Source organism: Castor canadensis, chromosome 8 (assembly GCF_047511655.1).
Source record: "Castor canadensis chromosome 8, mCasCan1.hap1v2, whole genome shotgun sequence".
NCBI lineage: Eukaryota > Metazoa > Chordata > Mammalia > Rodentia > Castoridae > Castor > Castor canadensis.
The window spans coordinates 24,489,438-24,517,281 of record NC_133393.1 but is presented as its reverse complement, the minus strand read 5'-3'; the positions used below and the strand labels follow the sequence as shown (position 1 = coordinate 24,517,281).

The 27,844-nt window shown below is 47.1% G+C and overlaps 3 protein-coding genes and 1 long non-coding RNA gene across 6 annotated transcripts; 2 read left to right on the top strand and 2 right to left on the bottom strand.

The window, feature by feature from the left end:
- The first annotated feature begins 829 nt into the window (after positions 1 to 829).
- On the top strand, positions 830 to 7,516 carry LOC109694575 (uncharacterized). Of its 2 annotated transcripts, none has more exons than XR_012450691.1 (5): positions 830 to 1,364; positions 4,061 to 4,659; positions 5,219 to 6,064; positions 6,868 to 7,004; positions 7,132 to 7,516. It is a non-coding gene; the product is annotated as an uncharacterized lncRNA (long non-coding RNA). The 2 variants fall into 2 exon arrangements; XR_012450690.1 differs by lacking the exon at positions 830 to 1,364 and adding an exon at positions 3,451 to 3,577.
- Abhd16a (abhydrolase domain containing 16A, phospholipase) lies at positions 3,228 to 17,512 on the bottom strand. 2 transcript variants are annotated; one of them, XM_020176599.2, is made up of 20 exons: positions 17,306 to 17,512; positions 16,260 to 16,316; positions 15,503 to 15,569; positions 15,172 to 15,258; positions 12,574 to 12,659; positions 10,889 to 10,962; positions 10,575 to 10,697; positions 7,952 to 8,066; positions 7,753 to 7,854; positions 6,647 to 6,710; positions 6,175 to 6,224; positions 5,727 to 5,850; positions 5,238 to 5,342; positions 4,949 to 5,012; positions 4,474 to 4,530; positions 4,267 to 4,329; positions 4,051 to 4,127; positions 3,872 to 3,970; positions 3,746 to 3,792; positions 3,228 to 3,555 (listed from the first exon to the last, which is right to left on the bottom strand). In XM_020176599.2, exons 1-20 carry the CDS (start codon positions 17,435 to 17,437, stop codon positions 3,472 to 3,474), a joined length of 1,677 nt encoding a protein of 558 aa, XP_020032188.2. In that variant the 5' UTR covers positions 17,438 to 17,512; the 3' UTR covers positions 3,228 to 3,471. The 2 variants fall into 2 exon arrangements, with proteins under 2 accessions (XP_020032188.2, XP_020032189.2); XM_020176600.2 differs by lacking the exon at positions 5,238 to 5,342.
- Positions 17,513 to 20,668: 3,156 nt separating this feature from the next.
- Ly6g6f (lymphocyte antigen 6 family member G6F) lies at positions 20,669 to 25,090 on the top strand. The gene is made up of 6 exons (XM_074082544.1): positions 20,669 to 20,755; positions 21,376 to 21,705; positions 21,792 to 22,055; positions 23,152 to 23,307; positions 23,444 to 23,510; positions 23,674 to 25,090. The coding sequence occupies exons 1-6, from the start codon at positions 20,698 to 20,700 to the stop codon at positions 23,696 to 23,698; spliced, it is 900 nt and encodes a 299-aa protein (XP_073938645.1). The 5' UTR covers positions 20,669 to 20,697; the 3' UTR covers positions 23,699 to 25,090.
- Positions 24,976 to 26,685, bottom strand: LOC141425654 (lymphocyte antigen 6G6e-like). The gene is made up of 3 exons (XM_074082545.1): positions 26,503 to 26,685; positions 25,863 to 25,988; positions 24,976 to 25,761 (listed from the first exon to the last, which is right to left on the bottom strand). Exons 1-3 carry the CDS (start codon positions 26,648 to 26,650, stop codon positions 25,556 to 25,558), a joined length of 480 nt encoding a protein of 159 aa, XP_073938646.1. The 5' UTR covers positions 26,651 to 26,685; the 3' UTR covers positions 24,976 to 25,555.
- Between the last annotated feature and the right edge of the window lie 1,159 nt (positions 26,686 to 27,844).

The following is a 27,844-nucleotide window of genomic DNA, read 5'->3' as shown; positions in this document are numbered from 1 at the left end:
CTCCAGGTCAGTTGCAGACTGTGAGAGCTTTTACTTTTAGGGACGTTGGACTACGGGAGGGTTCTCTCCCGGACTACCCAAGAATCATGCGATTTCGAGGTGTTGAGGCACAAGAAGGGAAGACACAAACGGGAAACCATTCTCAGAAAGATGGGCGAGAAGAAAGAAAACGAGAGGAAAATATATGCGCCCCCATCCCAAGCCTTGGGATGAATGAACTTTAAAAACTATTAAAATCAGGAAAACTGGGGGAGTGCCTGACACCTACGTAAATGTCTGTTGAATGAATGAGCGCTCAATGATAGACAGAACAAAGAACGGGGGCCCCTGTTGAAGGGAAGAGGCAAGCCCGAGGCAGAACAGCATCTCACAGCGCCCTCCAAACCTCTCTCGCGAATATAACCGCAACTGAAAGGCCAAGGACTAGTGACTAAGCGAGGCTGAGGTTGGGCTCACAGGAGTCACCCTGAAGGTTCGGGAGGGCTTGCTGTGAGGTTACGACGTCCGTGAGCCCTGAGACAAGCTGGAGAGAAGACCCCGCTAGGATTTTGGGAGAGGGCGGACCGAGACCCGGTGGAGCCTTTTTCGGAGGGGGTGTAGTTTCAGTCATTAATTCCCGCCCATGTTTCTTTTCGTTTCTCCCCTGTTCTCACAGCCAGTGTGCAGAAAGAGCCCTAAGAGTTCGTTTCCATAGTGACAGGTTCCGCGGGGATTTCCTAGGGTAAAGAAGTACAGAGTTGCAATCGTCGCCATGGTGACAGCAGCAGATGACAGCACTCAGGCTGAGTGCCCTCGCTGGAGACAAGGGACACCTGGGGTAAACAGCTGCATAACGAAACTAAGAAGGCGGGGCCTGAGGACTGAGCACCAGGGTTAGGGAAATAGGGTGAGGTAAACGAGGGGCGGGACCATAACCATGGGGCCCTATGAGAGCCAAGTTCTGCTGGGCGAGTGCCGTTAGAGAAAAACCGAAGTCTTTATCCTGAATGGAAATGAATGTCTGGGTTCCTGAAGGAACCTGGGTGGCTTATTGGATGGATGGGTGGATGGATGAATGGGAATGGGACCTAGCTATCCCCAACGCTAGACCCCACTCTCAGTGCACTTGTGACATCTGTAAAGAAAACACATGCCCCTCCTAGGGGCAGGGAGCAAAACAACCCAAACATGCAGCCCAGACCTCACACTGGAAGAAGGGCTGGGTAGGTCCTGGACCAGTGAGAATAGGGTAGGACACGGTGTTGTCCTGCCCAGGCACCCACTTCTTCCTAGGTTTAACTTCCTTTCTCCTTCCATCTTCTCCCCTAGCTCCGCACTCACCTGATGCCCAGAACAGCAGGGTCCAGAGCCCCAGCAGCTGTGGGGTAGGCATATAAACTGGTAGGACTGAAGGAACCCTACTATATAGGGTGAGGAGTGGACAAACAGCTGGTCCCAACCCCCAGTTGGGGTGGTTTCCAAAAATAAACATAGCTGTGCTCAGTCTTACTAGGTGAGGAGTAACTCTGAGTAAGGTGGTCTAATCCACATGTTGGGTTTCCCCTGTCCTCACGAATTCAGGGCCTCTCTTGATATTTACTGTTCTCTATCCTATGTGCAGGAAGATGGGAGGAGGAAAGTGGGTAGTAAGGGAAGTCTGCAGAGGCCCCACTGGCTATGGCTAAGAAGGGGGAGTTCTTATCTCCAGGGTATGGGAGATGGAACTGAGTACCCCCAATTTTTTTTGTGGGACTGGATTTTGAACTCAGGGTTTTGTGCTTGCAAAGCATGCACTCTACTGCTTGAGCCACACCTTTAGTCCATTTTGCTCTGGTTATTTTAGAGATGGGATCTTGTGAACTTTTTGCCCTAGCTAGCCTTAAACTGTGATCTTCCTAATCACAGCCTCCCCAGTAGCTAGAATTATAGGCATGAGCCACTGGCACCCAGCTGAGTGCCCCCATTTGAATTTAAGGAGGTTCCCTTAGCTGAAGAGACTTGGTCTTCAGGAGATAAACTGTTGGAATGGGAGGATGAGGTTCATATCCATGCAGTTGGTCTCACAGCTTCATGCTCTATACTTTTCACCCTGTCTGCCCCTTGGGATGGGACAGAGGAAATGGCCACCAGTATCAGCTCTCCACCTACTATTTGTTAAAGATGGGGTCTCCTGGAGCTGTGGTCACCTCTATTCTTCAAACCCTAAATTTCTGGCATCACATCACCTACTAAGTCTCAGATTTCCTCTTCCCTCAAGGAGCTGAGTTGATGAGGGCAGACACAGTCTCTGCCCCAGGATTACAGAGAAGGGTCAAGACCTGGGGTTGGAGAAGACATAGAAATTAGCCAGGGATTGTACCTAGGACATCAGAACATTGTTCAAAACAATGGATTCCCCCCCCACCCCAGAAAAAATAAAATGGGCCCTGTGCGGAACAGCAGGGGGTATTTCACTTGAAAAAGAGAAGTTTCGAAAGGAAGAAGGTGGCCAGGGACTCATTCTGTTCCACAAGGTCCAAGGCATAGAAATAGAAGTTATGGGGAACCACAATTTCCTTAGGTTCAGCCTAAGAATGTTCTAATAGAGCTGTTCAAAAAGTAAAGTATGGTTCTGGCAGGCCCTCTATTTGCTGAATTGCAAATAGGGCATAAGGAGACTTGAAGTGGTGAGGAGAGCTTCAGGGTTTGCTGCATGAGACTCAGAGAGCAGGCCATTGTTATCCTGTGGGGATAAGAGCTGAGCAAGGAAAATTGGGGGTACTGAGAGTGACACCTGGCAAGTTGAACCTAGAAATCATAGAGGAGCTGAGTAGATGAAACTGGATACTAGAGGGTTGGTGGAGTGGCTCAAGTGGTAGAGCATCTGCTTAGCAAGTGTGAGGTCCTGAGTTCAAACCACAGTACTGTCCCCCTAAAAAAGAAATTGTTTACTAGAAGGCACTTTTTAAACAAGCTATGAGCAAGAGTGGGCTCCTGAGGTAGCTGTATGTGGAAAGGAAGAAGGGAAGATCAGGGGAGATGCACAGCAGTGATATCACTAGGCATGGCATGCCAGAAGAGGGTGGGGCTTGGGGACCCACTGCATGAATACAGCTCAGATTGGGAACTGAAGCACAGAGATGAGGAGGGTTAAGATGACTGTCTGGAGTTGGGGTTCTCCAGAACACAGCCCCTTTTGGACCTCTGCTCTCCCCACAACCAGTTCCTAGCTTCCTAGACACTTGAAGAGTTACACAATTAGCCAGATAGTAGAAAAAATACCTTTTTTTAATTAATTATTAGGAATAATCCATTCATTTAATGCAGGTTGTGATGGGGAAGGTTAGGTGCTGCCACATGGATGAGGGGAAACATGCAAGAGGAACAGTAGGGGGGTGGACCCCCACTTTCCACAAACTATAAACAGCACCATGAACACAGAGTCACAAATAAAGGGGTCCTCCCTTATGTCTCCTCCCATCCTATCTTCCAGAATGAGTCCCAATGTGGTCCCTAGAGGTGCCAGGGCATCTGGAAGTTCTGGGCTGGAAGTGGGGTGCAGTGTGTGGCCTCGAAGTTGTGCAGATGCTTCCGAGCCTAAGGAGAGGAAATGGAGCAGGTGGGCACTGGGCACTGTAGTGAGTGGGAACCACTGGATACCTTTTCCACCCTCCACTTTCTGAACCAGTCACCCACTCTAGGAAAGCTTCCAGATTTCCTATCTCAAGCCCTATATAAGATCTCCTCCATTCGGACCCTCTCCCCTGCTTCCCACTCTTGAGCTCACCAGAAACAACGCCAGCTGCTGCCGTCCATCTGCACTCATGTCCTCTCCTGCAGAAAGGAGGCACTCAAACACCACCACGTCTGGGTATCCATCCCATTCCTGGTTCTTCCCATCCCCCCTCCTTACCCACACTCCAGGGGAAATCAGACCCATGTTCTGCTTGGTAGGATCGGAGGACAGACAGACACCAGTCCTCCTCTACTTCCCATCGGCTGTAAATTGAGGCTGGACAGGGAGAGTAATGAGGGCCTGTGAGCACTGGCTTGCCAGGCTTCTACCCACAAGCCTCACCAGATGCCTCTCACCTTCCTCTAGCTGGGAGGAGGCCTCCAGCCACTGCCTCACTACTCGAAGACCCTCTTCTGCCATCACACGAGGATATCTACAGAGGAGCACAGGGACAGGAGGTCAGGACTAAATTTGTTTCACTCCTCAACCCTGAGCCTCTCCCTCCTTGTGCTGGTGTATTTATGTGAGCCTACCCCTTCTACCTCCATCCCAATCCCCAACCCAGCTCTCACCGAAACTGCAAGAGCTTCAGCAGGAGGTCATTGCCTCGGTTAGACATGATGTCCTCAGGAATCCTGGGGGCAAGAAGAATTACCATGGAGAGGCTGGAGAATGGGGAGGAGGGGTCTGGAAACCTGGCTTTCTGGAGGGCAGAGGTGGGAGAGGTAATTTCCTAGCCTTTGTGGATGCAAGAAGGGCAGAGGCTCCCAGGCACTCACGTGGTGGTGATGATCTCATCCTTGGTTCTCCGGATCAGCAGCACAGGACCCTGGTACCTTCAGGACAGCAGCAAGGAGAGAAGAGCTCCACTAGAGACAGATGACAACTGCCTGCTCTCCCCTCTGCCCTGGTGGCATTTTTACCCCTTCTACAGGGGGATCCCTGAGCTAGCTCTTCACCCACAGGTGAGTCAAACTAAGAATGGGCATTGCTCATTCTGACCATGGGGGAGACTCCTGCCGTGCCAGGCCTTTACCCTTTGGTTGCCAGATCATCAGGAGGTCCAGGGCCTCAGAGGGCCTGGGAAGGATTTTAGGCCAGCTGGGGTGGTGGCAGAGTCACTAGGGGGATGTGAGGCAGTGGGCATTTACCAACTTTAATGTTTAGTATGAATTTCTCTGTACAATACCCACCAGAGCTGGGTGGGTAGGGTGGGTGGCAGGGGTGAGACACTAGACACTGGCTTGCCCTCACCTGCACAGCTGCTCTGAGTTGTTTAGGTTGAGATGCTGCCTCACAGTCCTGGTCACCAGACCCCCTAGAGTTGGATAAAGGTGAAGGGATGTCACAGACAAAGCCCTTGCCCAACATAAAGAGCCCCACTGCATGGAGAGAGAAAACAGGTAGTGGGCAAAGGAGCCCTCCTGTTTCTCAACAGTAGGGTAAGCTATAACCCTCAGAAATGGGAACCATCCCCAGTTAGAACAGCTCCCAACTCCAGCCCACCCCTTCCATGGAAGACAGGCTTGGGAGCTGCACTCACTCCAGCTGTCCGGCATAACCTTCAAGGCCAAGGGCACCAGGTCATCAAAGGAAGCATCCAGGATCACAGCACTAATGTCTGGGTAGGACATGGCTGCCCATGTGGCTGGTACCAGGACAAGGAAAAGAGAGGGGCTCATGCCTACGACATCCCTGACCCTATTCTCCCTATTATGTTTCTCCTTAACCATCCAGAGAGAATAGAGAACCTGGAAGTGCATGGAAAACAACAGACAAAAACATTCTATCTCCCTGATTTCCCCACCCCAGGACACTGGTCTACTTTTAATGATTGGGCACAAGGGTGGAAGGAGAGGTGAAGTATATGGAAATGGGTATGTTCTTCCGGGCCCACTTAGATTCCACTTCCTCACTCTTCTTCCCGGAGCCTTCTCTCCACCTGCCTCTTGAGCCAGCAGTACAGGTCCCCACCTCTCCTGGGCAGAGACATGAATCTGTCTACAGTGGGAAGTGGGAGGGAGACTGGTACCAGTGAATCCGCCAATGGACCAGGCGTAGATGATGATGTCCTGGGGCTGGAAGCCCAGGCGGTGGATGGCGAACTGGACCACCACATCCATAGCATTGGCCTCATTTTGTGGGAATGGCACTCCCTGCAGGAGGACGGGCAAAGGCAGGAGAGAGTAACACCAAAGGTTAGTTCACCTAGTACCTGTACCCTCGTACTGTGGTCTCTTCCTGCAGCTACTGTGCAACACATAAAGGTGTGGAAGAAAAGAGTGGTAGGAGGGGCTGTTGTCTCCAGAAAACAAATGTGTACAACAAGATCCACTGCTTCTCTCTGCCAGCCCTCAGCACCCAGGTCACGTAAGTAGGAGGCCCCACAGAAACAGGCATCCCATTTCCTCTTGCCAGAGGCTGACTAGAGAGAGACAGACAAAACTGTGAAAAAGGAAGGATTCCAGAGAGAGTCTTACCGTGCTTCCAGCAAAACCTGGATGATTCCATCCCAGGACTGAATATCCAGCTGTAACATGGGAAGAGGGACTGAAACCTTGTGGCCCACGCCACACCCCTCTCTATCTCTAGGGGAAGGAAAGCAGAAGGACCCTCCAACTCAGAGGGAAAAAAACTGCAGATCTTCCCAGAATAGAGAGACAATGCCAAAGGTTCTGCAGCAGCAGGAAGGAGATGTGTAACTATAGGGGGTGGGGGATGGAACAGGATGAGTTAGGGACACAGCCCATGGAAGGAATGTATAGCAAATGGGAAATGGACTAGCAAAGCAAATGGGAAGTGGACTTTCCCCCTAAGGTGAGAGACTCAGACCTTGCCTAAAGAAAATGGAAGTCAGCCTGGGGAGGTCATAGCAGTGTGAGATGTACAGGGAACCTCAGGACACATTCCGGTCCAAGGAGGAGAAATAAGAGGGCTGAGCCCCAGACCTACCTTCCAGGGGCGTAGAGACACAGCCCACCTCATAGAATCCTGCGTTCCCCTCACAGCAGATCACCTAGAAAAGAAGAAGGAAGGGCTGGGAAGGCTCCAAGTTGGGACTGAAAATGCCCATGTGGGCAGTTACGGAGGACAGCCTGAGAAGAGCTTTATAGGGAAGAAGAAAGGGCAGTTCCTAATCTCTCCAAGGGGATTACAAATTTCTCATTTCACAGGTCACAAGATAAGAGGCAAAGTGATTACAAATGCTCAGCAAACTGGGCCCTGAGAGGAAGACGACTCTAGCTGAACTGCTCAATCACCTAGCACTGTGTCCATTTTTCCTTGCAAGCTCACCAGATCGATCTCTCAGGTTGGGCTTACAGATGTTTGGGGGGTCTGGGGATGGAACTCCATCCTTTTGCATGTTGAGCACATGTTCTATCACCTGAGCCATTCCACTAGCCCTTGATTTTTTTTTTTTTTTCTTGTCTTCACAGTTTTGGATCTGTGACTGTTTCTGTTGTATGGTATGCTCATTGCTCTCCTTCTCCCTCACTTGGCTCCAGTCTTGTGGTCAGATAAATTAGTTCCATGGTGTCCTAAGCTGAAGCACAGAGATGGTTGGACCTGCAGGCTCCCAAAGCAGATAGCAGAGATGGCACTAGAACCAAGCCTCCTTGACTCCTCCTGGCTCAGTGCTCTTTCTAGGGTCACTTCATAGATGCAGGAAACTGAAGCCAGACTGCCTAGATCCAAATACCAGCACTACTACTAACTGATCTGAGAATGTTACTCTGTACCTTCTTTACTTCTGTAAAATGGACTAATATAAATAGTACCTTTCTCACAAGATTGTTGTGAGGATTAAATATATGTCTTGAAAGTAGCAGATGTTGTCTAAGTGGTGACATTTTTTGATCTTGAATGTCAATTCCTCTTTCTTCATCTGTTTCTCTCTCATGGGGTTTTCCTACATAAGAGGTCCTTAGAGGAGAGCTGAGGGATGGGTCTGTCCCCTACTGTGGCTCCATAGGAAAGGTGCTGCAGGACTGGGGTCCCCAGAACCTCCATGCCCTACCCCCACACACTCCACCTTTGGGCTCCCTAGTTCCTCTCACCAGCTTCTGTCCCTGGGGCTCAGCTGTCCCCCGCCGGTCCACAAACATGGTGTCAATCTCATTACCATCACACGCCAGCAGCTTTGCCCGGCGGCCATTACACTGAGCAAGGGAGACAAAACGGCCAGGTTGGGAGGGGCAAGAAGCCACATCTCTGGGGGAAACAGGGCCAGCAGAGGATGGGGGAAGGGGAGCCTACCTCTTCTACCAGCCGGGCCTGGCCCTGCAGCAGCACAGGCATGAGGGCCTTCTGGAGCAGGTACACGGAGCCTGGGTACAGCATTCGGCGTCCCAGGGTGTGTGCCACTAGGTAGCTGTGGGAAACATGGGTTACGAACCCCCAGTTCCAAAGGGGCTCATGGACAGTCTCAACTCTAGCACTCACAGACTCTTGGGTCTGCTTTACCCTTAACCTTCACAGCTTTGCTTTCTTCTTTCAGAACTTGATGAAATAATACATGTACTAGGCTGGCATTTTTCAAACTTTTTTTTCACTGCTAGGCTGGTGTTGTTCAAACTTCTTTTTACTGCAAACTTTGTAAGATACCCATTTCAGGGATGGGAATGTACCCGCTTGCCTAGTATATACAAGGTCCTGGGTTCAAGCCCCAGCACTGCAAAAATCCCCAAAATCAAACAAACATTTTATATTGTAGTCCAGTACACCCATATGTATACAGATGCTCCTCGACTTATGAAGGGTTTATGTCTTGATAAAACCATCATAAGGTGAAAATATTTGCCAGGTGCCAGGTGGCTCACTCCTATAATCCTAACTACTCAGGAGGCAGAGATCAGGAGGATCCTCAAAGCCAGCCCTGGGCAAATAGTTCACAAGATCCTATCTTGAAAAAACCCAGCACAAAAAAAAGACCGGTAGAGTAGCTCAAGCAGTAAGAACATCTGCCTAGCAAGCGTGAGTCCCTGAGTTTGAACCCCAGAGCTGCCTGCCCCCCCAAAATAATGTAAGTTGAAAACATTAGAAGTTAAAAATGCATTTAATACACCTAACCTATCACACACCATAACTTACTTGCAGAGTATGCTGTAGAATATTGTGTGCTGGTGACCCTGTGGCTGACTGGGAGCTGCTGCTACCTGCTGCTGCCCAGCAGCACAAAAGAATATTGTGCTGCACATCACTATCCCAGGGAAAGATCAAAGTCCAGCTTTTTTTTTTTTTGTGGTATGGGGGCTTGGATTCAAGGCCTTGTTCTACCATTTGAGTCATAACCCAGTCCCAAAATCTAAAATTTAAAGTACAGTTTCTACCATATACCTATTTCTTTTATACCATTTATCAAAAAATCAAAAGTTAGGCTGGGCATGATGGCTCAAACTTGTAATCGTAGCTACTTGAGAGGTAGAGATCAAGAGGATCATAGTTTGAGATCAGCCTGGGCAAAAAGTTCTCAAGACCTCCATCTCAACTCATAAAAAACTGGGTGTGGTGGTTTGCATCATCACAGCTACACAGGAAACAAAAATAGGAGGATCACAGTCCCACTAGGTCATAAAAGCAAGACCCTATCTCAAAATTAACCAAAGCAAAAAGAGCTAGAGGCATGACTCAAGTAATAGAGCACCTGCCTAGCAAGTACAAGGCCCTGAGTTCAAAGCCCAGAATCACCCCCCAAAAAAAATGTCAGGTTAAACTATGATAAATTGAGAACTGTCTGTATGTATTTCTGAAAGCTCTATGAGATAATCCTTTCTATGTCTAAGGAGTAAAAGCAAAGTTATTATGAAATGTGATTCTGTTAATGTATACAACTTATTAAAAGTCCCCAAATACAGCTAGGATGTGCAAAGCTGAGTTTGTTCCCTAACACTGCAAAAACTAAAATAAAAGTTCCTAAATAATAGAACAAATAAATAACATTCCCCAAATAACCAATACTTTAAAAAATGATGGTTGTAATTCACTAAAGTGATTTTATGATTCACTAATGGGATAAGGTACATAGTCTGAAAGACACCAAACTAGACCACAAATTCTTGTTGAGGCAGGACCTGGCTGTTTTATTCACTATGCTATGTTCAATACCTGCCACATAGGAGGTATCCAGAACATCATGTACAGTAGGGACTTAATAATTATTGAATGAATGAATTAATCTAGACGGATAAGATGTGGTAGGATGAATAACCACTTCTAGTTAATCCTGAAGTAGGCTTTGTCTATAGAGCAACATTGCACCACCCTGTCCAGCACACCATCAACAACCAACCACTGAGTATATTGTTTGGTATTCTAGAACCAGCAATAAAAATTTCCAAGCACCTGCTCCACTGTAGATATGAGTGGTCACTATCATGACTACCATAAGATTTAGTTGGCTTTACCATGTGCTTTCAGGCATCCAGGCAAGGTGGAAGCTCTTCAGAAATGTCACCTTACTTAATTTCCTCAACAATCCTATAAGACAGGCTATTCACAGATGTAGAAACAGAGGCACAGTGCACTCAAGGACCAAGGTGGAAGAACCAAGGAGTAGAGGGGCCAGGATGGCTACAACATGGTGTGTTAAGAGTCTGTTCCAGATACAGAGATGTTTTTCCTTTTCAGCCCAACCGCACTGCTCCCTCTCAGCCTGGCTGAGACCTTCTGTGTGAGACAGAACTGTGTTAATATATCAGTTCTTCGTTTGGACCTTTCTGAGCCTCTTTTCTTCACACATAAATGTTTCTTCACCACAAATGATACAAAGCTCACAACAGTAGGCCCAGTAACAGTATTTGACAATGGAGTACCAAATCCCAGGTGCATTGCCCCATGTCCTTTACCCCCTAGCTGGTTTCTCCACCCTGCTGTTTCGCACCTGGTGATCTGACAAGGCAGTTTCTTAGCTTGATTGAGGAGGGTGTCTGCTGTTCCCCTGTGTATTGGCTCTGGGCGAAGCAGAGCCACACCCCGGCGGGAAGGGCCTCCTCGGGACTCCTTCCTAAGGAAGGGAAAGAGGCAGGGGAGGAAGGGGTCAGGAGCAGTAGGCTAGTAGGAGTCTAAGAATGAGAAGGTGGCACAGGAAGGCAGGTACTGGGATATCAGAGGGGATGGAGGTCGGAGGACAGGGTGGTATAAGGATTATCTGAGATAGTTCCAGGGAAGGGATGGAGCAAAAACACTGAGCCTCACCGGCTGCTGGGTTCCTCCCAGTGGAAGTCAACTGGCCAGCTCCTGAAGTCAAAGTTGTAGTTGGCCAGCTGCTTCTGTGGTAAGCAGGGAAAAAAGGGAGGAAGAGGAATTAAGAACAGGGCAGGGAAGGGGGGAAAGAACTAAGGAGAAGCCCACTTATACATCATAGAGAGACCAGGCAGAGGTCAGCACCCTCCTGGGTCTCAGACAGAATAACACGACCAGAACAATCAGGCAAGGCACATGCCTCATGGGTATCAGGACTGCCCTATCTGCCCTATTCCAGACAAGAACCCTAACTCTGCTTTTCCAAAAATCTAAGGCTTACCCACCTCCAGGAGGGGTGGCTGATGGTTCTGAGTAAGGAGGTAAGACCCATTGACTGGTCACTATCTTTTCCCCATCAGGGTCCTGTGCAGGGTGCTATCTTAGAGACTCAGAAACCTCCCAGCAGATCAAACTGATGGTCTAATGGTTGAGTGAAAGTGAAGAAGTCATGCCCACAGTGGCTCCTATGCACCTGGGATATAGTTGTCCCAGTCTTATGGCCACCTTCCTCCCCTCAACTCCTGCTGCCAGGGGCCAGCATTGCCACACAGACCATCTGTTCCTCTGGTCACCCCAAGTTGATCCACATGCTTTCTGTGGATAGTGGGAACTGTGTCTTCACACTCTGCTGTGTTTCTCCCCCATCCCCAAAGTTCCCAGGTCTCTATTTTGAGGAATTTTGTAGTTTTTTTAAATTTCCTGCCAGAGAAATTTTCTGACATTTTCAAAAATAACTTGACTAAGAGAGAGCAACAGAAAAATTGTACAAAATATAAATGACAGAACAAAATGAAGAAAAGCAATTTTAGCCATAATTTTCTCAGACTTGCTCTTGAATCCAGACTCAATCACTTCCTTGCTCCGTGACTGCAGGGGTCACTTAGCTTCTTTGTGCTTCTGCTTCCTCAGATGTACAAATGAGGGTAATTATGCTATCTCACGCAGTTATTGTGAGGACTATAAAGAGCATATACAATATGCAAAATGCTTCACACAGTGGTGCAGTACAGAGCATCATTACACAGCTCCATAAATAGTGGTGTGGAGTAACCATTAATGCAGTGATTGTGCTCATAGCTGTTTGATCCCAGATACCCTTGCAACAGGAAGGAGCTTTATGGGGCCCCATCGCCCCTTCTCAGAGATAATCACACTCTAGTACCAGCAGGCCTGGCACAACTTAAAGGACATTGTGCCCTGGCTTTTCTCCCTGCTGGCGCCATGCTACACTCCTGGGCACAGGAGTAGACATACCTGTCCATCTTGTTCCATCTCCAAACAAAGCCTGCATGGAGTTCAATGGACACCACAAAAATAAACCTTTGTAAACCTGAGCTACTGTGATAGAGAGAAAACGCTCTCCTAAGAAAGACTGTGGATGATTCTATGCTTAGACAATTTGTGAGGATGGAAGGTGGAGTGGGAGAGGACTGTTTTAGAAGAATCAGAAGTAGCAGAAAGGACAGTTCACTTATGGAGGGGAAAAGAGACACAGCAAAGTGCAGGCAAAAACCCACAGTGGTAGGTATTAAAGTACACTTCCTTCTCCTGGCAGAAGCCCATGCCTGGTGCTCTGGGGGCAGTGGAGGAAGCTGCTAGAAGGAAGAATGTCTAGAACTTTTCATACAACCTCTCACCTTGTTTTCTGTGGACTGGTTTCGATGTGTGGCTTCCAAGATAGTGATGAACTGCCGGTACTGGGGGTTGGTCCAGCGGCCAATGCCTGGTCAAGAGAGGACAGGAAACAGTATTAGGAAAACTGGGAAGCTGGATGCCTAGGTTTTAGGAAACAAATTGGAGATGGGCAAGAAGGTTCTGGAAGAAGTGAGAGAAACAGGAACTGAGGGCCTGTGATGTGGGGAATAGACCTTCCTTCCTCCACATCCAGCAACTGACTACAGAATTCTTCTCCCTTTAGTTTCTTCAGTTTGTTTCTTTATAGACTAGCAAGCTTCCACAATGCAGAATATTCATTCTCCTCTATCTTAAAACATTGTTATACAACCTTACTATTCCCCCTTGGTAACACTCAGTTTCTTTTTTTCCTGCCAGGCTTCCTCATGCTTGTTTTCTATGTATTCTAAACCCTGTCATATGGCTTCAGTCTTTTACTCTTGCCCATAGTTACTTCCTCATTGAATCCTTCCTTCACCTTCATTCTCTTCAACTGCTCCATTCAGCATCCTTCCTGTCTCTCGAGATTCCTTCTTCCCTTGCTTTCTGGGCCTGTCTTTGCATCCTTCCAATTTCTGAACTGCTCCTCTCCTGGCCCTTTTTCCTTCCCTTTCTAAAAGACAGCAAATCTCAGTGCTGATTCTTTTCTTTCACTCACCCCCTGGGATCACACAAACTCTCCTTTCACTGCTAAAGAGGCTTAAATCCTAACTTCGCTTCTCATTGACCTGGCAGGTATCCTGTATCAGGCACTGTCCTCCCCATGGGGACAGGCAGGAAATAAGATACACACTTCCTTAGAGAGCTGGCATTGTGATAGAGGCTGAGGTTAAACTGGGAAAAGACAATAAACAAGAAAACACCAGACAGGGTAAGTGCTACAAGCAAAACTAGGACGAACTAGAACTCTGTATGGTCAAGGATAGTGCCCAAAACAATACAATAATAAGAAAATGAAGCAAGCTACGGAATTATTTGTATGGAGTGATGCCATTTATGTCAAAAATGTAAAATGCATAAAATAACACAAGTATTTTTTTAACATTTGAAAATTGTGAAATTAGTATGCATTTTATAATCAATGACAGTTTAGGTAAGTATATAACTTCATTGAAAAATGAGTTAATCTCCAGATACCAATTGCTCATGCCTGTAATCCTAGCTACTCAGGAGGCAAAGAACAAGATCATGGTTCAAAGCCAGACTGGGCAAATAATTTGTGAGATCCTATACCCAGCACAAAAAGAAGTGCTGGCAGAGTGGCCTGAGTGGTAGATCACCTGCCTAGCAAGTGTGAGGCCCTGAGTTCAAACCCCAGTATCACCACCATCAAAAAGCAAAATGAAACAAAACAAAAAAACAACGGACCAGAAAAATCACATCAAAGGACAATGGTTACTTCTGAGGAGAAGAAGAATGTGGGACTGGGAAGATTCCAATGGTAACTCCAACTTGACCACAGTGCTTTAGTATTGTATTGACAAAAAGCATCTGAAGCAAATATCACAAAACAGAACCCTCTAGTTCTTTTTGGTATTTTGTTCTCCAGACTTTTATGTATTTTTTAATAAATAAAATTAAAAATCAAGTCAAATTGAGTAGTGATAGCTATTTTGAGAAGGGTGGTCAGGGAAGTCCTCTCTGAGGAGGTAGCCCAGTCCAGCAGAGATCACAAGGGGCAAAACACCTCAGGCAGGAGGTACTCACCCAGCCAGACATACCGCAGCCCACCACCCCTCTCCAAGCACCACCTTCACCTGGTTGTCACCATACAATACCTACAGTACACGCAACTTGTTTTGTCCCTTTATTTTCTTAATTGAAAGACACAACACATATACATAAAACATACATTCAGCTTAAAAAATGCAAAGTAAACGTTCATGTGATTGTTATCCAGACCAAGAAAGAGAACAAAGCCATCTCCTGCCAGGGGTCTTTCCATTCTGTACTCTCCTACCCCAGCTAATCACTCATCTGGCTTTCAAGATAACCATGCCCTTGTTCTCTTTATGTTCTTACCTCATACATATGCATCCCTTCTGAAATTTACGTAAGTGAAGACATATTGTATACATCATTTGTGGTCAGTTTCTTCCACTTAGTATTACATTTGTGAGATTCATCTGCATTAAGTATAATTGTATTTATACTTTGCATTGCTGTGTAGTGTTCTGCTGTATGGCTACACCATATAATGAATTTATCCCTTTCTACAGTTCATGGCCTTTGGGGTTGTTTCCAGTTTAGGATTACTGCAAACAATGTTGTATGCTGTATTCTTGTACACATATACTATTTATATATGCGCAGGAATTTCTCTAGTGTATATATACATGTATATGCATGGAATTGTTGTGCAACACATTCATTGTTCATAGAAAATAGCAAACTTTTCTGTTAACTGTTTTTTCATATTTACATCCCTTAAGGAAAAGATCATGCCTTAGATCATTCTCAGTTATTCTCCCTCAGGGCCTAGCACCAAACTGGATTTGTAGAAACTTCATAATATTGACACAGCAATGAATAGATCCAAACTAGGCTTCCTTTCCACCTACCTCGGAGGCAGGCCACACCTGCCAGTAGTAGCAGCAATGTTCCAGCATAGTGAGAAAATGGCACCACCTTGGACAAACTCAAGTAACCTGGCAGGGGAGAGGGACAATATGAGAAACTCTCCACAGTGCCTCTCAGCTCTTCTTCCCAATTTGGCCCCAACCTGTAACCCAAACCCTCTCTTTTGGACAGCCCCACCCTTAGAGGAAGAAGACGCTTGGTGAAAGAGGGAAGTCAAGCCATTCTCACAGGTCCCTTTCCTCTTTAGGGTGATGGCTTGTTTGTCAACAATACACCCATTTCCTTCCCCATCACCTTTGAAAACACACTGACCTTTCCTGTACAAGTAGAAGAAGGCGAAGGGAGAGGAGTAGTAAGAGATGGACCAGAAGACTGAAGCCTGTAGCAGAAAGACAGGGACAAGCAATCAATACACACACATGCATGCATGCACACTGGTCTGCCACTTCAAGGCCTGTGCTCTGAGCAAGGTAGATAACCTGAGAAATACCATATCAAGTACCAACTATGTGCATGCCACCATGCACACAGTAGGTACTCAAAAATTTGCTTAACATTAGTGCATCAGAGTGTAATGGAGTCTGGAAAAACTAGATGCATGTTCTATTTTATTCCTCAAATCATCTCTGGACATAATTTCATCATATTGAAAGGTCAGTCTCTCTGTCTACCGGCCTGGTCCCCAAGAGATGAGCAAACGTCACCATAGGAACCCTGCCAGAGACAATAGCTGTCTCTCCTGCCAAAGAGGTTAGCTGCCAAGGAGGACAGGTCACTGAGGACTGCAGGACTTAATACCTGCAGATGGTTCCAGGAGTAAACATGTTTTCCTCAGGGCTCAGGCTGCCCCAGAGAAAGTCATGCTACAAACCAAAGACGTGTGTGTGTCTGTGTGTGTGTGTGTGTGTGTGTGTGTGTGTGTGTGTGTGTGATGGAAAAGTCTGCTGCAGAGCTCAGAGCATCACTCGCCCTCAGGGGTGTTGCCTTCCCCTAGGCTGAAAGGAGTAAGTTCAAGAAGCAGCTGGGTCTGAAAAGATGTAGTGAATTACAGATGCTGGGGCAGACTTACCAGTGCCAGGATGCTGTCAGCATGTTTCTCCAGGGCACGGGGCTGATAGTACGTATCCTGAAAAACAGATGGCCCATTAAGGACCTCCCAGTTGACTGGTCCTTCCTCTTTTCTGAAGCCCCAATAAGCGTCCTCTGGTTCTAGCTTCCTTGGCTATCTCTCTTGGGACATCCCTACCTTCTACAGAAATCTCTCTTCTCTACCCTAACCCTGAGCATGACTTCCCATCCAGGACCATGAGAACCAACACAGGGAGCTGGACTTGAAAAAAAAAAAAAAAAAAAAGTGAAAGCAGCATTGGGAGATTTTTGCTCCTTTTCCACAACCCAGTTGTAGTCGAGTGCACAGGGAGGGACGGGTTAGGGAAAAAAGGAAAGACTTCATGACAATTCTAAAAGGAAAAGAAGAGCAACAGAAATAAGAGTAGTGTTATTTTGTACGTGGCTAGGGGTGGGCCGTTTGTAGAGGTTATTAAGCATAATTTGAGACTCCCAATAAAAAGGAAGAGATTGTTTAGGGGCACAGTCTACCACCACCCACTTTTGTGAATGCATTGACCCTGGGGGTCTTCAGGCTAGGTTTGGGAGGTGAGAGGAAGACCAACGGACACATGAGATTCAAGATAGGTTAAAGGGAAAAGATAAACAGAGCCGGGGGAGAACCAAGAGGTACTGAGGAAGAAGAAATTGGGAGTATGACAGCAAAATCCACCGGTACCCCAATCCGTGCAGGGTCTCTTCCAGGATTTAAGACTCAATTGGGACCGGGATGAACCATAACAGACGGGGGGGGGGGTACGCGAAGAGAAAAATGCAAGTACTGGTAGTCGGAATGAGAAAGAGGTGATCAAACAGAGGTAAAGAGAGGAGGCGGCCAGTCTACGGGCATGACTGGAACCCAGGAAACACAAACAGCGCAGACTTTTCGGACAACCGACTTGACAAGCAGGCTCCCCTTATTTCCAATAATGGGCACTTCTGGGGAGCAAAGGCCGCAAAAGGTTTGGACCGTACCATGTTCTTAACTAGGGGGGGAACTCGACTCACCCAGGAGCTGGAACTGGGGTTAGTGACTGAAGTTGGAGTTTCGGGGACGCTGGACGGGGCCCTTTCTGAGTCCCTCTCCCGGTAGATTTTGTAGAGCCGGGGGCCTAGGACACAGCTCAGCAGCTTCGCCATGGCACCGGCTTGGGCCGCTGCTCTCCCAGCAGCAAGTCCCCCTGCCGGCCCCGCCCTCCCCTGCCTCTGTGGTGTTGCGTGACCGTGACGTCATCACGTAAGGCTCCGCCTCGTGCCCTGTAGAGACATTTTCAGCGCCACTTAGGAAGTTTCGCGCAGTTGGACCTACGGGTACAGCAATGGTCAGAAATTAGTCTGAGACGTTTGGAACGCAGAGTTAAAAGATTATTAGGCACAATTAAGTCATTTTTCCTCTATTTCTTAATATCAGCACACTCTCGATCGATAATAAAAATGCAAAGATTATGAGCATTTGACAAGAGCTGCAAAAGATAAAAGTGTCTAGAAATGTATCTAATACAAGAATGCAAAATTTTTGTAAAGAAGACTTATAAAAAGTTGGAAGAAGTAAAACAAGGCTTGAATAAATGGAGAGCTACACCATGGTCACAGATAGGAAAACAGTACATTATTATTGCCATGTGTGAAATACTGGTAAAAAGAAAATGAATTATCACTCTTAAGTATGGAAAAACCTCAAAACAAACCATATTGAATGGGAGAGGGGGACCCACGTAAGAATACATAGAACGTGAAATCATTGTATAAAATATAAAACTTAAAGCAAGTGGAGGAGGAAGCAAATTTAGAATGGTGGTTACCATTCATAAAGGACATTTGACTGAGATACTAATATTCTATTTCTTAACACATGCAGGTTTTTTTTTTTTTAAATACCTTACACCTACATAATATATAAACTCTAAGTTTAGTGTGGTGGCACAAGCTTATCATCCCAGCATTTGGCAGACAGAGGCTGGAGGATCCAGAGTTTAAGTCCTACTGTGGCTACACAGTGAGGCCCTGTCTTCAAAAACAAAAACAAAAAATCCTTTTGGCTCTTTTTTTTCTTTTTTTTTTTTGAAAACGGTCTGGTTATGTAGCTGTAGCTCAGGCTGGCCTTCAACTCTGGATCCTCCTGCCTCCACCTCCCAAGTGTTGGGATGAAGGTGTGCACCACCTCACCTAGTTAAACTGTAGCTTTTTGTTAAAGTAAACATATATACAAAAAGTGGGCCCATGAAATCTACACCCGAATCAAGAACAAATCACTATAGCATCCAGAAAACCCTCTGTGTTCCTGTTTGGCTTTTGTTTTGTTTTGTTTTTTTGAGATAGGATCTTACTGTATAGCCAGGCTGGCCTCAGACTCACAGTCCTAATCCTTCTGCCCCAGTCTCCCGAGTGTTAGGATTATAGCAGTCTTTTGGTGAGACTGAGGTTTAAACTCAGGGTTTTGTACTTGCAAAGCATGCACTTTAGTGCTTGAGTCACACCTCCAGTCTTATTTGCTCTGGTTATTTTGGGGATGGGGTCTTGAGAACTATTTCCCCAAAATGGCCTTGAACCTTGATCTCCCAATCTCAGCCTCCCAAGTAGTTAGGATTACAGGCATGAGCCACTAGCACTCAACTTGTGTGGGTGTGGGTGTGATTTTTTTTTTTTTTTTTGGTTATTTGAACTCATGCTTGCTAGTGTGTCTAACCTCTTTTACTCCGATTATGTTTGTGAAAATTCAGTCTTTTGGTAGGGCATTGTAGTTTGTTCGTTCTCTTTGCTGTCCGGTGTTCCATTGTCATGGTTTATTTATCCATTATGTAGTTGTACATCATATATAGTGTGTGTGGAATAGTTCACTGAAAATAGTTTAATGTCTGGGAATGTAGCTTTGTGGCACAGTGCTTGTCTAATGCGTGCAAGGTCACAAATAAGTCAACAATATTTTTTAAAAAGTAATTTAAGAGGTAGAGATGTAGCTGGGTGCTGGTGGCTCATGCCTGTAATCCTAGCTACTCAGGAGGTAGAGATAAGGAGAATGGAGGTGTGAAGCCAGCCCAGGCAAATAGTTCTCAAGACCCTATCTCACAAAAACCCATCACAAAAAGAAGGGTTGGTGTAGGCCCTGAGTTCAAGCCCCAATACCCGCCCCCCCCCAAAAAAAATAGAGGTAGGGATGTAGCTCAGTAGTAGAGTACTTGTTTAGCATTTAAAAAAAATAAGCAACACATTAAAAAATATTAGGACTAAAAGTAGGTCCGGGCACTGGTGGCTCACACCTGTAATCCTAGCTACTCAGGAGGCAGAGATCAGGAGGATAATGGTTTTAAGCCAGCCCAGACAAATAGTTCACAAGACCCTATCTCAAAAATATCTAACACAAAAAGAGCTGGTGGAGTGGCTCAAGGTGTAGGCCCTCAGTTCAAGCCCCAGTACTGCAAAAAAAGAAAAGAAAAAGAACTGAAGGCAAGCATAGTGGTACACCATCTGTAATCCCAGGAAGGAGGATTGTGAGGTTGAGGCCAGCCTGGCTACATGGTAAGACCCTGTCTCAAGCTGGGCGCTGGTGTCTCACACCTGTAATCCTAGCTACTCAGGAGGCAGAGATCAGAAGGAACATGGTTCCAAGCCACCCATGGCTAATAGTTCACGAGACCCTATCTTGAAAAAAACCATCACAAAAAAAGGGCTGGTGGAGTGGCCCTGAGTTCAAAAACTAAAAGGAAAAAAAAAAAAAAACAAAAAACCATTAGAACTGTACAAAGATCTGGCTTAAGAGTCCTGCCTGATGCAAAGTGCTGAATCCATGAATAATCTAGTTCCCTGCTATCCTTCTCTTTGAATAACAGCTTACTACATTCCTCAAGGGTTTGGGAGCAGTCTGTGGTATGCCAGACGGCCACACAGAAAGTCATTAAATCATTTAAGGATTTGAAGACCTGAATATACAGTTTTGTGCTGTATTCCATGGAGAGCAATATGCTCTCCTTGGTTCATAGCTGATGATACTTACAAGTGAAAGAGAGACCACAGAATGTACTTCTACTCTCTTTCTTTCTTTTTCCTTTTTTTGGTGATACTGGGGCTTGAACTCAGGGCCTCACACTTGGTGGGCAAGTGTTTTACCACTTGAGCCACTCCACCAGCCCCATAATGAACTTCTAGACTGATTGACTAAAGGTGAACAGCTGGAACCCCTTCTAACACAGGAATGACCTGGACCAGGTCCTTCCCCTAACTCCAGGACTGAAAGGTGGCTGTCACTTTTTACCCTGAACATGCAGGTTTTATCTTCTCTGCATTCTCATTCCCTGCAGAGGCCCATGTGGTTCCTGCCCAGGGAGTGTGGGCTTTTATCTATGTCCTGTTTCCTCCCTGGGAACATCAGGTCTTGGAACAAGAGAACTTGGCAGGCTTTCCTCATGGCAGTCTCATTCCTCCTTCTTCTGTTCCTATGTGGGCCCTCCCAGGCTGTTACAGGTAAGGGGCAGACAGGTAGGGGATTCTTTAAAGGTTGGGGAGGTACTGCTGCTCTTTCCCCTTAGAGGCCTGGAGGAGACATCTGACTCAAAAAGAAAAACTTACCTCATTTGACCTCTCCCTGACTCAAATATGAGGGAGATCCAGAGGCAATGAGGGTCAAGGTTATGTACAGTTTCCATTTATTTATTTATTTTGTTTGTTTGTTTAAGCCAGGTTCTCACTATGTAGCCCAGGCTGTCTTGAACTCCTGAGCTTATGTGATCCTCCTACCTCAGTCTCTGGAGTGCTGGGACTATAGGTGTACATCATCATCCTGGCTTACAGTTTCCCTTAGAAAATAAAAATGGAAGAGTAAATGTTTAAAGAGATACGGTTATTTGCCAACCATTCCATCCTCTTCTCTCTTGCCCTCAGATTCTCTCACTGGCTAGAGGAAAGGGAAGGAAAGCCTTTACTCTCTCTCCACTTCTCTTTGTAACTATCACTTGAGAAATAGGCTCACCAGCCAAGCTAGTGCTGGGGGACCCTAGAGGGGAAGGAAGTCAGGGTTTGGAGGTCAAGTGGGATCTTGTTGATGTGATGAAGATCTCTGGCCTCATACAACCATCTCTCCACAGACACTATCCAGGCCATCTATGTGGCCTTGGGGGAGGCAGTGGAGCTTCCATGTCCCTCACCACCCACCCAACATGAGGAGGAACTCCTGTCTTGGTTCCACAGTCCGGCAGCAGGCTCCTCCACCATCCTGGTGGCCCAAGTCCAAGTGGCCAAGTCAATTCCAGACCTTGAGAAACCTGGAAAGGATTCCAGGCTCAAACTCCTGGGAAACTATTCTTTATGGCTAAAGGGGTCCAAGGAAGAAGATGCTGGCCGGTATTGGTGCACTGTGGTAGATCAGTATCACAAGTACCAGAACTGGAGGGTATATGATGTCTCTGTGCTCAAAGGTGAGTGGGGGTATGAAGACCAGGGACCACTGGGAACTAGGGAAGCCCACACAAAGAACTGAAGAGTCTCTCTCCCCACCCCCCAGGATCCCAGTTCTCTGCGAAGGCTACAGATGGAGCCTCCTGCTCTGTTCTCCTGTGCTCTATGGTCCCTGCCAGACGTCTGGACACTGTGAACTGGTTGGAGGGGAAGGGTCCTGTGAGAGGACATGTTCAGTACTTTTGGGGTGATGGGGCTGCCCTGCTCTTGGTGTGCCCTATGGAGGGGCTTCTTGGGCACAGGGGCCGTAGACCAAGAATCATCCGCTGCCTCATTCCTCAGAAAAAAGAAGTCAGCTTTAGCCTGGCAGGTAAACTGAGGGAGGAGATAGAAAAAGTTGTTCCCTCTGTCACATCCCTCATAGTTAGGAGAGGCGGTAAGACAGGAGGTGAAGCAGGGCAGGTTAGGGGTAACCTCTTGTGGAACAGATCATTGCCTGTAGGAGAAGGCCTTTTCTCTCTCACTGATCAAATCCATAACAGGAAGAAAAGGGGTTGGTTAAACCAGCTTTCTGATGGATAGGCCAGCAGCCAAGACATATATTTTGATGGACTATTCTATTGTTTAGAAATAGGCTGTTCAATGATTTTTGTGGCCCTCCCATAGCAGAGAAGAAGAAAATAGGGACTATTACTGGAGGGAGTTGTTTTTTAAAGAAAAGATATATGAACTAGTGTTATAATGACTCAGTGATACTAAAGGCAGAAAGAAAAAAATATATAACTGTTCTACAATGGGAAGGCCATTGTAAAGCCAGGTATAGTGGTTCATGCCTGTCATCCCAGGACTCTGGATGGTGCTTGCAAGGCCAGTCTGGCTACCTAATGAGACCCTATCTCAAAAAACAAACAAACAAAAAGTGCCTGGTAGGTGGTGAGATTCAACGAGGATTAGAGAGTGAATGAATGAAAGAAGAACAAGTGGAGGGTACTTTTTTTTTTTCTTAAAAAGATGAATTACACTTGGCACCAGTGGCTCACTCCTATAATCCTAGCTACTTAGGAGGCAGAGATCAGGAGGATCACAGTACAAAGCTGGCCCCAGGCAAATAGTTCGTGAAACCTTATTTCAAAAATACCCCTCACAAAAAGGGCTGGTAGAGTGGCTCAACATAAAGGCCCTGAGCTCAAGCCTCAGTACTGCAAAAAAAAAAAAAAAGATGAATTACTATGATTATGTCTTGGACAAGTGGGCAGGACAGTACTGATATTCCCAATTTTGGCTCATGGGGCCAGGGTAGAAGCCGGGAAAGGAAAAAAGTGGAGTGATGGATATTGGGGGCAGGGAAGCTCATGAAGTCTGGTGGGAAGAACCCACCAGACTAGCAGGGGAAGCTTTTCTTTAGAGTACAAGGAGAAGGTCCCTCACTGATCCTCCCTCTGCCTCTTGTCTTACCCTTACTATAGCCTCCATGGATGCTTCTCCCACCCTCTGTGCCCCTTCCATGAGTTGGGATGTGCCCTGGATTCTGATGCTGTTGCTCGCAGTGGGCCAGGGATTCACCATCCTGACCCTTGGCATTGTGCTCTGGAGGCGGAGGGTCCAGGGGGCTCAGAACAGAGGTGAGTCCTCTTTCATAGAGAGAAGAGGTCACTTGAGTGACCTCCCATCTCATCTCTTCTTTATGGGAGGTGTGGAAAGGAACATAGCTCTGAGTTATCTAGTGACTTCTCTATACCTATGGCTGCTTCTGCCTAGAGGCTTCAATTTCTCACTTCAAACCTGAAATCCAGGTCTATGAGAACATCCACTTGGCCCGTCTCAGGTGAGGAACAATAGGGGGGTTGGGGGGAGGAGGCTTAAATCCCATAGGGTCTGTAGATGGGAAAGAAAGCATTGAGGTTGGATTGGGGATGGGGCCCTGGTTCCTGAGAAGGTGGAGAATAGAGCTATCCTTAATCTGACTCCTTGGTTTACAAACCCCACAGCCCACCAGTCCACAAGACCAAGTGATCTTGGTGACATCTGCTGCTGAAAGTGTGAACTGCTATCTCCCTGGCCATCTGGCACCTGAAGGATTCCCTGAAAACCTTGGCAAGGGGTAGAAATGCTGAAAGTGTGACTTTACAATTCAATTGGCCTCCAGCAGCCACAACCTGTGTGGGGTGTGGGAGTGGGGGCTGCTGAAGGAAGGGATTAGCATTATTCTGTTATGTACCCTAGAAAAGATGTGGTCTCCTGTCTTGAAGCAGTCAATGGAGGGATGGCCCTGAGCATAAAGTACTATGGAGTTGAGGGGAACCTGCGGTAGCTGTTGGGGGTTGGAGGGGTAAGGGTGGGTAGGCTGGAGACAGAAAAATCCACAGATTTGAGCAATGGTGGGAGTATCAGTCATAAGGGAACCTAAAGATAAAGAGTGGAACTGAGAAAGAAGGGAAGGGATTGGAGTTAGAATGAGAGAAAAGATATGGACAGAGAGCTAGAGAAAAATCGAAGAACAAAGTGGGAGAATTGAGGGACAGAGAAAATGGAAAGAAATTCAACATGGTTCCAAATTAAGCCAAACCTCTTCTCCCCCTAAGTGTCACCCTCATAAAGAACAGAAGTTGAGAAGGAACAAGCACTTTAATCAACCCCTAGACTTCCTCAGATGAAAGGGGAGGGAATCCATTCAGAATGGGGGTGTCTGTGCTTATCCCCCCCACACACACCCCTCCTTATCCTAGGCACACATGCTTCCCTGTGGCTCTCCATTGGTGTGAGCAGCTTATCTCCTGCCTCTGACTCCCTGGGAGCAATGTCTCCCTTGGCCCAGGGGTCACACCCTATCTTCCTGGGCAGAGGGAGTGTCACAGGGGCTGGCGGTTGAATTCCCTACCGGGGTGGTTAATGCTGTACTGTGTCAACTGTGGACAAGTCTGGGCTGGTGTAGTCAGGAGGGCATTGATGCTGCCAATATGTCCAGCCCCTAGTCTCAGGCAGAAATGAGCTGGACTCCAGGCCACACCCTCACAAGCAATTCCATCAGTGTCCTTTTGAGTCTTGGCTCAAGCTTGGGCCTCACTGGAGAAGCACTTTCTCAGAAGTCTTGTTTACAGCCTTCACACTGCAGCAGCTTAAACTCAGATATTGGCAGGAAGGAAGATGAAAATGACACAGATGAAAAATGAGGAACATGTGGTTCCGGTTCCAACACTCCAGCCCAACCCAACAAGCAGCTATAGTTCATTCTTAGAGTGCACACCTGCGCATGCCTGCATGACGCACACAAACACACAACACCTTGCACATAGTACATTATCAGGCTGCCAGATAGCCCTTTTATTAAATGCATTTTTTTTCCAGTACTGAGGATTGAACTCAGGGACTTGCACTTACTAGGCACGTGCTCTCCCACTTGAGCCATAACACCAGTCTTAAATATACTCTTTATAGTTTCTTAAGACCCCTCCTTCCTGAGTTCCTCACCTATCAAGTTACATCTTTCCCAACAAGACTTCCTCGCTATACCTGGTGCCCTTCATCCCCTTGCCTAGGACCCACAGAGCTCCTTCAAAATAGCTGCCTTGCAGGGTCCTTGGGGCTAAGCGAGGGCATCAGCACCAGGCATCTAGAAGAGATGAAAGACACAGAGGAGGTGTTCCTTAAGAGATTGGACTCTGGATGGGTGCCTGCTGGAGCTAGAATAATGCCTATAGGAATCAGCATTAGAAGGGGTCTGCTGGGCAGGAGTCTGAGGTCTCTGTATAAAGTCAGGTTCTTGGATATATCTCCAAAGTGTCTGTGCAGGTGTTCCAGGGTCCTGGTGATGATGGAGGAGTCCTGGGTTGAGGGCTCCAGATCCACATGAGGCTAGTGAAGGAGGTGGCCTCACCAGGCAAAGCTGGCCACAAGGAGGAGCAGGGCAGTGAGGAGGAGGCTGGGGAGCTGCTGCAGCAAGGTGGCCTCATTGCACAGGTCCTGCTCGCAGCAGTGGTGCCTCAGAGTGTAGGAGCGTAACCAGTAAGCGGTATGGCCCGGCAGAATGCACTGGGCCCTTGGGAGGCATCCTTTCCGCTCGATGATCTCATTCTGGTCTGTGGGACAAAGGACGAATGCTGAGGCAGAGACAGCAGGAAAGGCAGGAAGGAGGGTATAGGGAGCAACCTGGAGAAGAGCCTTTGGACCAGAGTCTTACCTGAGGTGCCAGTAGTGATGCCACAAACTTCATCATCCTGACACTCAGTGGAGATAGGATAGCAGGGTTTGGCGAAGCTACAGGTGTAACAGTGGAGCCGATTGTGGGCAGTTGAACTGGTGAGACCTGTTGAGTCAGCAGAGATCAGGGTAGGGAGGAGAAGGTAAAAAAGCAGAGCCCAGATCTGGCAGAGGGACACCCAGAGGTTGCACACAAAGGAGGGAGAAAGGAACCGTGAAATAGAGGTAGACAGAAGTAGAAAAGTAGATGAAGAAAGTAGGGAAAACCATGCAGGAAAAGAAACAGAGGCAAAGGCAAGAGGGATACAGGGACTTAGAGACACCCAGACATAAATAGAAGCCAAGAGAATTGGAGACAAACCTAAAGAGTGACACAAAAAGCCAGAGCATTGAGGAGGTGGGTGGGGGCAGTGAAAAAGTTAGGTAGATAGCACCGGAGAAAGATAAGAAAATAGGAACTGACATGATCAGACGAAGGAGCCCAGCATAGAAGCAAGAGGTGAGATAAAGAGGCAGGTGAAAGATGCAGCAAGGAATAATTTTGAAAAGAAACTTCTCTTCCACCTTACTAGACTGGGCTGAGGCCAGTCTCCCCAAAGTTGCCCCAGCTCTCTTCTTACCTTTGCCAGCTTGTTCTTCCTTCCAGCCCTCAGGTTCCTCTGCCAGTCCCTGACCCAGCCCATTGCTCCCTGAAGATTCCCCAGCCCACCCCTTAGTCAGTGCCCCACAGAGGAACAGGACACAGAGGAAAATGCTGGAGATGTCCATGGTAGGACAGAGGCTCAGGAGTGAGGGAGAATGTGATCTGCACCCTGAGATAGAGCATCTAAGCATGACAGGGAGGGACCAGTAAACAAACACACCTAGAGAGAGAATCTGGGGGTGGAACAGTAACAGAATTCATCAGCCTGATGCAGCAGGGCCCCAGCCCTTGGTTCTTGCGCCCAAGTCTCTCACCCCCTCCTTGCCCTTGCCTGGAGGGTCTTCTCTGTTCTCTCAGTGTTTGTCTGTAACTCAGCTCCGTCTGCCGCTCCTAAGTGTGTCTGTCGCCTTCCCTCCTGCTCCCCACCCTCCCTCTGGTCTCAAGCTGTTCTTAGTTCTCTCTCTCCTCTTTGTTTTCTCTGACTGTTCCTTCAGCATGTGTATGCCTCTCAAGGTCACACTCCCAAACAGCCCTGGCCTAGATGGATAGAGTGATGTTTGAGTGTAGAATCAACAATATGCACCCACCCACACACCCCAACCATAAAGCCTAGCTGTGAAGAGGTGCCCCACCCAGCTCGCATACCTTTGATCCCCCCCAAGCCTCAACATTCCTACCCCCTAATTATCCCTCCCTATTTTATTACCTTGGAGGAAAGAATTAATCATGAGTGGAACTGGAGAGCTAGATGCGTTCCACCACTGGGGAGGAATCAGAAAGACTAGAAAGGAAGACTTGGGTAGGATTTAGGAAGAGAGAAGTAGGGCCAGGACTGGGGTTATAGCTCAGTCATGGAGCACTTGCCTAGCATGCATGAAGCCCTGGGTTCCATCCCCAACACCAACAAAAGAAGCACCTTACCAAGAGGAGTAAGACTGGGGGTACAAGGAGGGGGAAATGCAGGTATCCACTGAGCAGCAATTTCCAAAAACTTTGATGTCAGGATCTCTTTATTTTCACCCTTAAAAATTACTGAAGACCCCAAAGAACTTTTCTTCACGTGGATTATATCAATATTTACTGTATTAAAAGTTAAAAACAAGACATTTTAAGTAGGTATTAACTGATTCACTTAAGTAAAAACAATAAAAATATTACATGTTAATGAAACAGTTTCATGAAAAATAATTATGAGTTCCCAGTTGCACAGGGAGAAAGTGCCATTGCTTTACATTTTTTGCAAATCTATTTAATTGCAGACTTAATAGACAATGGCTGGGTTTTTATACCCATTTCTACATTCCATCTGTAGGGATGTT

What these genes read in the sequence shown, in the direction of transcription:
- LOC141425654 (XM_074082545.1), bottom strand. Translation starts at nt 26,650, where the DNA reads ATGGACATCTCCAGCATTTTCCTCTGTGTCCTGTTCCTCTGTGGGGCA. An exon ending in GGAAGAACAAGCTGGCAAAG is followed by an intron (nt 25,989 to 26,502) that starts GTAAGAAGAGAG and finishes CTGACTCAACAG; the next exon opens with GTCTCACCAGTTCAACTGCC. An exon ending in CATCACTACTGGCACCTCAG is followed by an intron (nt 25,762 to 25,862) that starts GTAAGACTCTGG and finishes TTTGTCCCACAG; the next exon opens with ACCAGAATGAGATCATCGAG.
- Ly6g6f (XM_074082544.1), top strand. Translation starts at nt 20,698, where the DNA reads ATGGCAGTCTCATTCCTCCTTCTTCTGTTCCTATGTGGGCCCTCCCAG. An exon ending in TGATGTCTCTGTGCTCAAAG is followed by an intron (nt 21,706 to 21,791) that starts GTGAGTGGGGGT and finishes CCCACCCCCCAG; the next exon opens with GATCCCAGTTCTCTGCGAAG. An exon ending in CCAGGGGGCTCAGAACAGAG is followed by an intron (nt 23,308 to 23,443) that starts GTGAGTCCTCTT and finishes GCTTCTGCCTAG; the next exon opens with AGGCTTCAATTTCTCACTTC.
- Abhd16a (XM_020176599.2), bottom strand. Translation starts at nt 17,437, where the DNA reads ATGGCGAAGCTGCTGAGCTGTGTCCTAGGCCCCCGGCTCTACAAAATC. An exon ending in CAGGTTTTGCTGGAAGCACG is followed by an intron (nt 5,851 to 6,174) that starts GTAAGACTCTCT and finishes GTCCTCCTGCAG; the next exon opens with GGAGTGCCATTCCCACAAAA. An exon ending in GTCCATTGGCGGATTCACTG is followed by an intron (nt 5,343 to 5,726) that starts GTACCAGTCTCC and finishes TCCTGGTACCAG; the next exon opens with CCACATGGGCAGCCATGTCC.